The following is a 10,874-nucleotide window of genomic DNA, read 5'->3' as shown; positions in this document are numbered from 1 at the left end:
ATAACACTAAAAGTGATTGTTTAATAGTCGTCTCGAACAACCACAAATGTTTGAAATTAAGAATTATTTTTTGTTTTATTCTTCAATATATGCTTTCTAAAATGGGGGTAGTGCACTAATTTTTAACTGTCACAATAATTAGTTGTAGTTCAAAATTATTCACTACTTTTATTTAAGTTTAGTGATGATGATATTTAAAAAAAATTAAAATATTTGTTTTTACAGCCTAGTGAAATTTTTTACACTAAATTATTAGTTCAGAAAATATTTTTGTTTTCAACAGAGAAATGTTTAATTTAATAGGTTATTATATTTAAAGAAAAAAGTCGTCAAAATTGTATTAAAATACACATATTACACAATTACAGAAATAAACAATACATATTACAGAAAAAACTAGCCATTATTGACTTTAAGTAAAACAAGTTTTTCGAAATTGGAATCCCTTAATTAATTTCTCCGAGGAGAGTCCACCATTCCGCTTAAAGAAAATAAACGTTCTACTCGAGCAGAAGAACGCAAAGGCGTGCTAAATTTTAAAAACATTTTTAATTGTGAATATTTGTTCAGGATAAAAATATCGGTCTCCGGGCTTAAAAGGAATTAATTATTTAATGTCTTACAAATTCTCTAATTCCTTTTTTTAAGTCAAAACAAGTAAGAAATTATAGTCGGGCGGGACCGACCATATAATACTCTACACCTTTCTTGTGTTCATGCTTATTGTCATAAACATATAAATGTTTTCAGTAACTAAAATATTGATGAAATACAGTAAAAATAACAATTGTTTGGTTTTGACAACAAAATATTGTTACAAAAAACATAGAATTGTTGCCTAACCATGCCTCTGAAAATTAGTGAAAAATATATTTTTTGAAATAATATTTAGTGCTAGTGAAATATTGATTTAACTAAAAAACTAGTGCACTACGCCATCTCTGCTACTAATACATGTAACAATATGTTGTACTTATTTATATTACTGTTGAGTTTGGCACTTGTTTTCATTAGATTTGCAACATTTGCCGCAATGCTCATTCTAATAAATATACGCACATATTTAGGCATCAACATAATTATGTATATGTACATTAGGGAGATAACAAATTTTGCGAAATTTTTGGCATACCACCACGTGATGGCTAATTAATCAATATAATCTAATTAATATAATTCCGTGATTTTTCATATTTGTTTTATGCTTTATACGACTATACTATGCCATTTCTCATATTCCAAAAAAGCGTCAATAGTTATATACCTAATGTACATACGTATGTTTGTATGTACATACATATGTATGTATGTAAATCTATGCAATAGACCGACTCACATTTTATAAAGAACCGGAAAGTTGTGATTATGTTATCCCATTTCTTTTATGACGTCTCCCAAGGTGTTTACCATTTTATTGCGATGTTTTTAAAAGACTTCAAAAGCCTATTACATGATATACCGTTACTAAACTTTTCTAAAACTTCATGTAGGAATTTGTTGTAAGTCGGTCTAATGTATTTATCCACATACATACATATGTATATGCACACATATTCGATGAACGAACACATTAGTAATGACTTCTTTGATTTATTGTTTGCTTTTATTTGATTTTTGTTTATTTTCTATTTTATTTATAAATATTTTCTTATTGTTTCCTTTCGCATTTATATCTCTTTTATTTTTATTGGTAATATTTCTTTGTTGACTCTTTATTCGTGACATTTAGATAATGTTGGATTGTGCCAAAAATCCGTTGGTGGTAATATTTTGCACCGTACCCGGTAGGTTGCCAGAGATACAGGGGTTAAGTATAGGCTTGGAAAATTGTCAAAAATCATTAAATGAATATTTGGAATCCAAACGACGTATATTCCCGAGATTTTATTTCATATCTACTGACGAATTACTTTCCATTTTGGGCAGCTCAGAGCCAACAGCCGTACAAAATCATATAATCAAGGTAATACAATATCATATTAAAAGCTATACCAATTTCATATATACAGCCATAGTCATATTTATTTACACTTACTGGAAATTTAACTATACATTGAATTAAAAGCAAATTTTTACTTTTGATTTGTAATTTTGCAACAATAAATCATGCTAGTTAAAACCTCTATGAAAAAAGGTGGCGGCTCCTTGTAAAATTTATAAAAGAAATAATCTAAGTTATCAAAATTATTTATACAAATTATTTTTCTTTTCTTTCTAAAAAATTAAGGAATAGAAAAAATCGAAATTCCTGTCGAGGCACAAGTTGAGGTTATGATTAATATTTAGTTTGATATGTGGACATTGTAATGGAGAAAATTAAATTGAATTTAAAAAAATATAGTTGAGAGAAAACAATTCAAACATAATCTCTAAATATATTAAATTTAAAAGGCGACTCGGATGCCCATAATACATTTTCCTGAAACTTCTTAGTCTTATGGAAATAATCCACAGCAAAGTGTGATCATTTCGCTTTATATTTTTATATTTCCTAATTATTTTTTCATGACGTTTTCCTTATATTTTCCTTATATGTTTCTCAAGTATGTTTTCCAGCTTGGCTGTAACTTAAAGTGGTCTTAAGACAAATTATTGTTCTATTCCTTAAGTTTTTTTTATAAATATTTGTGTTTAAGATATAAGAATGTGCTGAACTTTTAAAATAATTTATTTTTGCGGTTCATGTTTAAGCGTTTTTAATGATTTGTTTAAATTTATAAATACTTTTTAAAAGAAAATAATTTGTATAATCTAAGATTGTCGACTTCTTTTATAACTTTTACCAGGAGCCACAATTTTTTTTCAAAAAGTTTTCTATTTAGCACAATCTAGCACTTAAGAAATAGAATAGAAATGATTTTTTGTTACAAAATTATATAAGTATAATGAATCCAAATTTGCCTTTAAATCAAAGCATGCTTAAATTTTCATTATCTGTTGGACACTAGCTATTGGATACTAGCTACTCCGGTATTTCTTGACCGATATTTTAAGTTGGGTCAAAGAAATACGATGTCGGTGTTGTTTCTTGAAAAAAAACTTTTGGATGTATGTTGTTTTTTTTTTTTGCTTTGCATATAAGTACATATATATATTGTATATTTATAATAATTATATGTTTAAATACTTTGTGCGACGATTTGTCATGGCCGTTATATCAATTATGAAATCTGTCTTTTTTAGTGAAAATTACGAAAAAAAAATATTTTTATCTATTAACCTGTAACCAATGATTGTGAGTAGGTGTTTTCTCTCTCAAAACAAAAGAAATAAAACAGAGATAGAGAAAAATTTATCAATTTTGGATCCATTTCGTTACGTTTTGAAATTACTTAAGATGTTTACTAAAGTGAACTAATGAATTTTGCTTAATCTGTGGTTTAAAAGATTGGAAATTAAATTAAACATGTTTTCATTTAGTTTTGATAAAAACTAATGCCCGAATTTTATTTAAAAATATTATTTTTAAAAAAAATCTTGAATTTTACCCAAACTTCATCACAAACATAAATAATTTTAGCGATTTTTAAAATGGTAGGTATACGATTTGATAATAAGTTAATATGGTGCTGACTCCAATGGTGATACTGATTCAATACTTTATCAGTTTCATCATTATCCGCTTTAAATCAAAAAGATGATGGCTGCATTTCCTATTTATTTCTGTTTTTTTTGATTAATCACATGGGATCTAACTCCTTTAAACGATCATCGATAAGAAAATCTAAAACACTAAGTCAAATTTATTTAATTTTTTCTTCTTGGTTGTCAAAATTACGAATTGTGAATTCTTAAATCTAATCTACTTCCACAGAAAAGCATTATTACTAACTTCTAAAATACACTAGAATATACTTATTCTCATATATAGAAACAATGGTATTTTAAAAAATATTTCGGAAAGTTCCCAGATATAAAAATATTCTAAGAATGTGCTTTTATAATAGGATTGATTGTAGTGGGTTTTGAAGTGTTTTATGGACCTGGAACTTAATAAAATTGGACAATCATGTTTATTTTAACATATTTTATACTGATAGTCACGCGCTATAAGGCAGAAGGATCAAAATGGTAATGTAGATATTTTAATTTAATTTACTTCCAAAATAAACCTAGCCTATTGGCCATAATTAGTTACAAATTTCTACTTAAAAAATTTTACTTAAAAAATATAATCATTACAAAGAATTAAAAAATAAATTATGAATAATGCATTGTATATATAAAAAGTTGTACCACCAAAATTAGAAACCTTACTCAAAATGTCAAAATATTAAAAATATATAAAAATATTTTATATAATATATAAATAATTGTTAAAATTACGGTCACGGATACTGAAAATTTTTTCAGTAAGCAGTAAAAAATATTTTTAATGATACTGCAAAATTTACTGATTTTAGTAAAAATGAAAGCAAAAAAAGAAAGAAAAAACTTTATTATAGATATTGCTAATATTTAATATTAATTTATATAATATACATTCAGATGTACGATAATGTCAAATCGCTGCGTATAATCAAGGAAAGCGTCAACATATATACTGTCAATGCTATGATTTCCAGTGAAGGAGAAGTTTTGGACTTTCGACGAAATAGTAAGTAAGATATATATACATATATACATACATTGATTATATGTTGTTTATTATTTTGTTTTTCTTTTGACGGTCTTGTATTTTTACTTAATGTTCTTTGGTTTGTATTTGAATTTAAATCATTACTAACAACAATTTATATTACTCACCTAATTGCTAATGACGTATTTTATAATCAATCAAAAATTATTAGAACAATTTAATAATACCAGTAATAATAATGAGAACAATTCAATTATATGACTTCCTTTTTTCAATTGTTAAGTGTAGTGAACCGTTAATTGGACAATATACGAAACGACCAAAAATAAAACAAATCATAATCATTAAAATCAAACGTTTGACCAGTTAACCATTGAAATTTTTTAAACTTCCGGTTATTTTTTTTTCATTTTTATTGTTTCTTGCCGTTTTAAGCAATTTATATATTACGATTGAGAAGATTTGAATCTTTTTCAAATTAAAAAAATAAAAACAAAAACGGATACAGGAAACAGAAAAGAAGTAATAATGACGAAAAGAAAAGCAGTTATTATACCCTACACCTTTGTGAGAAAGGTATATATAAGTTATTATTCAATTTGTAATTTCCACAATATAATTTCGCGACCATATAAATTATATATATTTTGGATCCTTATAGATGTGTCGTCTGTGTGCATGTAGAAATAAAATTTCTGAATCCCAAATATTTTAGGGATCCAAATCGTTAATAATTCTGTCAGACATACTTTTAACAAAATCCTTCCTAAATAAGGAAGATATAGGCAAAAATAGAAAGAATATACGAATATTGATAAAAATTATATTTTGTTGTATGCTGGTTTGATTGTTTTACGTATTTTTTGATACTTTTATAGATAGTTTATGTTGTTTCATGTTGTGTTATTGCTAAAGTAAAATAAATTGAAATGTTATAAAATTAAACTGACTTTAAATACACTTCGGTGAAGGGTATATAAGATTCGGTAAAGGCGAATATTGAACCCATTCATGATTTTATGTTTTATTTTTTGTTGTTTTCGTCGTTATTGTCGATAATAAGGCAGTATGGGACAAAATCAAACCATATGTAAGAATAAAATGGAAAAAAACTTCTACTTTTATTTACATACATATATCATTTATGGGAGTTACGACCCCTTAAGAACCCAACCGAAAAATACATCGGAGAATACCCGCATAATCCAAAAAAAAAATCATTCCGTTTAGGATAATAACCCGCATAGCTTCAAATTTCATAAGAGCGGCTATATACTTTGTTCAGTCTTAGATGAATATTTCGTGGTGTTGCACACGGCATAACAACATATATATACAGTCAATCAACTAAGTAATTTGTCTACGTAAAATTTTCCAAATTTTTAAAAAAAAATTTATCTGAACAATTATTTTAGAAAAGTTAAGTAATTTTATTATTTTATTTTTAATAGGATAAGAAGTAAAATCGTGATATTAATTAACGAGATGTTTGATCAAATGTGAACGTATTGTCAATTTTTTTAGCCGATATAGTATTTAGTTTTTTTAGGTTTTTTGTTATTTGCATTATTTTATAAAATTCAATATGTTTATCACTCCTATATAAATTTGGACTTTTTGTTGCCATATATACCTATAAGAATTAATTTGGTTCCAAGCAACCTAAGGTCTTTTTAGAGGATAGCATCTCAACATAGTGTTCTTAATTATTTAAAAAAACCAAAAAAAAAAAAAAATAAGTGGAATTCTAAAAATGCAAATAAATGAAAAGCAATAAAATGCAACAACAAATGCACCAAAATTTGTATTTTAATATTTTTCACGGTTTTCCCATTCAACAGAATATCTATTTTTAATTGGAAAACATAAATTTACTTTTCACCTGTTTATTCGATACAAAATTCTGTTAAAAATGGTAGGCAAAAAACTTGATTCACTATAACCTTCTATGGTGGTAGAATGTATAAACATTTTATCTATAGGGTTTTATATGATATGTGTGTGCAAAGATAAAAGTAATACATATCTTAAATTGAATTTTTAATAAATTGCATAAATCGAACATGACATTTGTTGAAAAGTTCGTAAAATGTATGATTTTGTACATTAGGGAAACTTTTTAAATTTTTTCCTATTTCTACGATATTTATGGATAATTTGCAAAATAAAACCCAATCTACATATAATAGAAAATTAAGTGCCAAAAATTAAAAAATATATATATTGTTTGTTATTTAAAAAATAATATTTTCGCATCCCATTATTTTATTTATTTATTTGTAGTTCGAATCCAGGGCCGTGTAGAAAATTGGATGAATGATGTATTAGATGAAATGCGCCGTTCGAATCGTTATTTGTCTAAAAAAGCTATTTACGATTACGGAACAGACCTCGAAGTATCAAGGTAGGTAAAATATTGAAATATACAAGTATACACAATTATTTATATGTACATATTTTGTAAATAAAACCTTAGGGTATCATCATATAACATAACAGTGAATATTTCATGAAGTCGGTCTAACATCATAGATGCGTACTTTGTAGTACCAGTAAAATTCCAGTAAAAATAAGTTTTTAGTATTCAGTAAAGTTTACATATTACAGAAAAAATCAATATTCAGTTTTTACTGGTTACTGCAACAATTTTCAGTATTTAGGAAACTGCAAAAAATTGCAATCATTTTTACTAGTTACTGCAAAAAATGCAATATTTTACTCGTTACGGAAAATGTGTTTACAGTATTCGTAAAATCTAATAATTTACTAAAAATTCTATTTTCAATTTATTATTAAATCTAATTCATATTTTTCAGCACAAGTAGTTTACATTTTGAGATTGTAAATATATCCAGAATACAACAACTTAGCTATGTACAAATTTATATAATAGGTTAAATCTTATTAATGTCGGACAATAAAATGTTCTTTGAAGCAATTATTATATTTTATAACAGATTAGATTTTTAGACCTAGGGTTTTAAGTAGATTCTGGAGAGATATGTTTACATTTCATCAGCAAACATAATTTTTATTTTAGTTTTGCACCGTTGTCCAAGTTTGGAGATGTTTTTTGAAAGTATTTATATAGGAACCGTACTTTTTATTAATTGATTAGAAATGAATGTCTATTCATGAGAAAAACGCAACTTTGTTTTTAATAATCCGTTAGCAATTGACGACGTTATTGATCTTTTTCTTAATACAAAATTGTTCAAAAACTGATTTTCTGAATGATGCTTTATATGGGAGATAGGGTTAAATACGGGCCGATCTTCGAAAAAATTGAAGGAAGGACTTATGTTTATATAAATGTTATATATGCTGGATTTAATCATGATATTAATATTAGGAGGAGATTTATGGAATTCAAGTCATTTTCTGAAGGAGTGTTTGTATGGAGACTAGGACCAAATAAGACCATATTGTCTAAAGAATCAGCAGTATCACTTAAGATTACAGCAAACTCAATTATACCGATTTTTGTATTGATCGGACCTTATCTAATCTAAGTCCCCATGCAAATCCTCCATAAGTAAAAGCCTTTAATTCCATAATTCCCTTAGTAACATCAATATCACGATAAAATTCAGCGTAAATAACTTTTTTATAAATTTAAACCCTTCCACCAAATTGTATAAGGATCGGCTAATATTTAGCCCAATCTCCCAATCTCGGGAAATCAGTTTTTTTTTTAAATTTTGTATTAAAAAAAAGATCAATAACGTCGTCAATTGTTAACGGATTTTTAAAAACAAAATGCGTTTTTCTCATGAATAGACATGGGTTTTGAAATTGGTTATGAAATACATACTTTCAAAAAATATCTCCAAACTTGGACAACGGTGCAAAACTAAAATAAAAAATATGTTTGCTGATGAAATGCACACATATTTCTCCAGATTACTTAACGTTATATATGTCATTATACGTGCCCCAGCTTCTGCTTTCTAAATCCGTGAAACTTAAAATCGGCTCAGATTCCACTAAGTTACTGACATTTAAGTGCTTAAAGGTAGGAAAACCGGGTTTTTACAAATAACTCAAGATTTTGGAGGTGTTTGGCAAATTTCAAAAACCAATTCTTATTCTACACGGATCCACCTTTTAGAAAAATAGTATTACTTCCCAGGTATTTATTTTTGTCGCATAGTGTAATTGGTATTAATGCTCAAAAGTACTAATTTTAACCGCTTTTTAAATTTAGTGTCTAGGATATTTTACACAGCAAATACAGAACTCTGTTTTTGCTAACAGAAAAATTGGTCTCAAAGCACAAAAGTAGTTTTTCTCCCTTTTGTCCTCTTTTGGTCCAACTTTAGCAAGCTTAATGAAATATATTTTGGCTTTAGTAAAGACAGTAATTGGTATTCATGCTCAAAATAACTAATTTTCACCACTTTTCACTAATTTTAACCCCTCTTTGCGCCCTCCTAGTCCAAGTTTTGAAAAACGATATAGCCTATAACACCCTCCAAGAATAGATCTACAAATATTTCAAATTTAAAGAAAATCGGTTCAGCCGCTAATTTTAGATAAATTATGAAAATAATTTAAGAAACATTACAAACAAAAGCCTTTCAGAAATTGCTCTTGTTGCTGAAAGTTTTTTTTACCAGATTGACTTAACAAATAGATACATATTATCAGACAGTATTGGCTATAAGGTAGCGCTGTGGTATTTTGCCTCTTAAAAAATTTATAACCCTAAGTAAATTTCTACTACGTCATAAATCTATGTATGATTGTAAATTATACTGAAAACATTAAGTGTGGTGGCGGCTGTTCTTGTTATAGTTGTTATCATTGCTGCCGATGATGCTGTTACTTTTAATACTGAAGTTGTTGCAACAATTTTTTTGTTGTTATGGCTTACAATGAATAATTTTGTCGTTATAAGCGATTTATCTTTTTATTGCCATCGATTAACCGCAAGACCAATATAACACTGTCGTTGGCAATAATAACAATCATGACGATGATGATTATGATGAAACATATACACACATGGATGTAAAAAGAAATATTCATTAAGGTAGCCCCGTTTATATGGACGAAATAAAAGGTACTAATGATCCCACCATACAAGTTTAGTTACCGATTTATAAAAACTTTTAAAAGATTTTCTACGCCCCTAATACGGTTTACAACTCAGCTCAGTTGAGTTTAAATTGAAAAGCTTAACTTTAAATTTTAAGGATTAAAACAACGCAACTTTTTATTATTGTTTGTTTGTTTGTTCTTTAAGTTACTTAGTTTCGAAAACTAAGATTTATTTGGCCAGTAATTAAAATTATACAACGCCATCACCAATTCTAGCTAGAAAAAACTAGCTCATATGTTCCAAATTAAAAACTTAGGTTAAGTTAACACGATTGCACATGGCCAATTATGCACCTCAAGAAAAACTGTAACTCGGTACAGTTATCTGACGTCACACATTAGCCAATGCTGTTTGAAACGTAAAACTCTCGAAGGCAGAGCAAAAAGGACGGCCTGATTACCCTTAAGCAACGACGCACGACGGTCTTCCTCCACCCAGAGCTGAATTACGAATGAACTTTTTATTATGTATCTCATTTTTTTTTAGTTGTAATTGTGTTGATGTTGCCAACCAAAAAATATTTGTCTCAATCTTATATGTAAAATTTATGAAATTGAGTTGTTCGTAAATGACAAAATTATCGAACATCTTTTTATTGTCAATTCGTACGAAATTAATAAAATATAAAAAATGTACTTCTTTTTATCTGAAAAATTTAATTTAAACATACATACATATAAACATACATACATACATACATACATACATACATACATACATACATACATACATACATACATACATACGAAGTCATAGCATTCTCTTCGGGACCGTCCCTACTATTTAGATGGGACCATGTATATACTAAAAAGGATATTGTTGAGTACATTGCTGGCTACACAGTGGTTTTTATTAACACTATAAGCTCGAGAATTTAAACGTGTGTCTGTTTACTGTTTTTTATCATAATATGTAATGAAATCACTTATTTGTATATAACATACTAAGGGTTTTCATTTAAACGCTTAAGTTTCCCATTTGTGCAAGTGGGCGAGTTTATTCGACTTGTTTCATGAAACCCCTGTTCAAATTCTGTTCAATTACAATATTTATAAACATTTTACAGCAATGTCAAACGAAATCAAAAAATAAAAAAAAATATTTTAACAAAAAATTGTACAAAATATGTTAAAAATGTGAATATTCAAGTCCATAAATTCAAAAGTTAACAATAAGTGAACAGATTTATTA

The 10,874-nt window shown here is 27.2% G+C and overlaps 1 protein-coding gene across 1 annotated transcript in view; it reads left to right on the top strand.

Annotated features, from left to right (window-relative positions):
• LOC111684599 (dynein axonemal heavy chain 10) overlaps window positions 1-10,874 on the top strand; it is a 126,287-nt gene that overhangs the window by 56,359 nt on the left and 59,054 nt on the right. Inside the window, 3 exon segments of the mRNA XM_046948842.1 lie at window positions 1,730-1,963; window positions 4,489-4,597; window positions 6,863-6,983. Of these exon segments, the coding sequence (XP_046804798.1) occupies window positions 1,730-1,963; window positions 4,489-4,597; window positions 6,863-6,983 (464 nt within the window).

This window comes from Lucilia cuprina, chromosome 4, assembly GCF_022045245.1.
Source record: "Lucilia cuprina isolate Lc7/37 chromosome 4, ASM2204524v1, whole genome shotgun sequence".
NCBI lineage: Eukaryota > Metazoa > Arthropoda > Insecta > Diptera > Calliphoridae > Lucilia > Lucilia cuprina.
The sequence above is the reverse complement of the archived record's forward strand: the minus strand, read 5'-3'. Positions and strand labels throughout refer to the sequence as shown.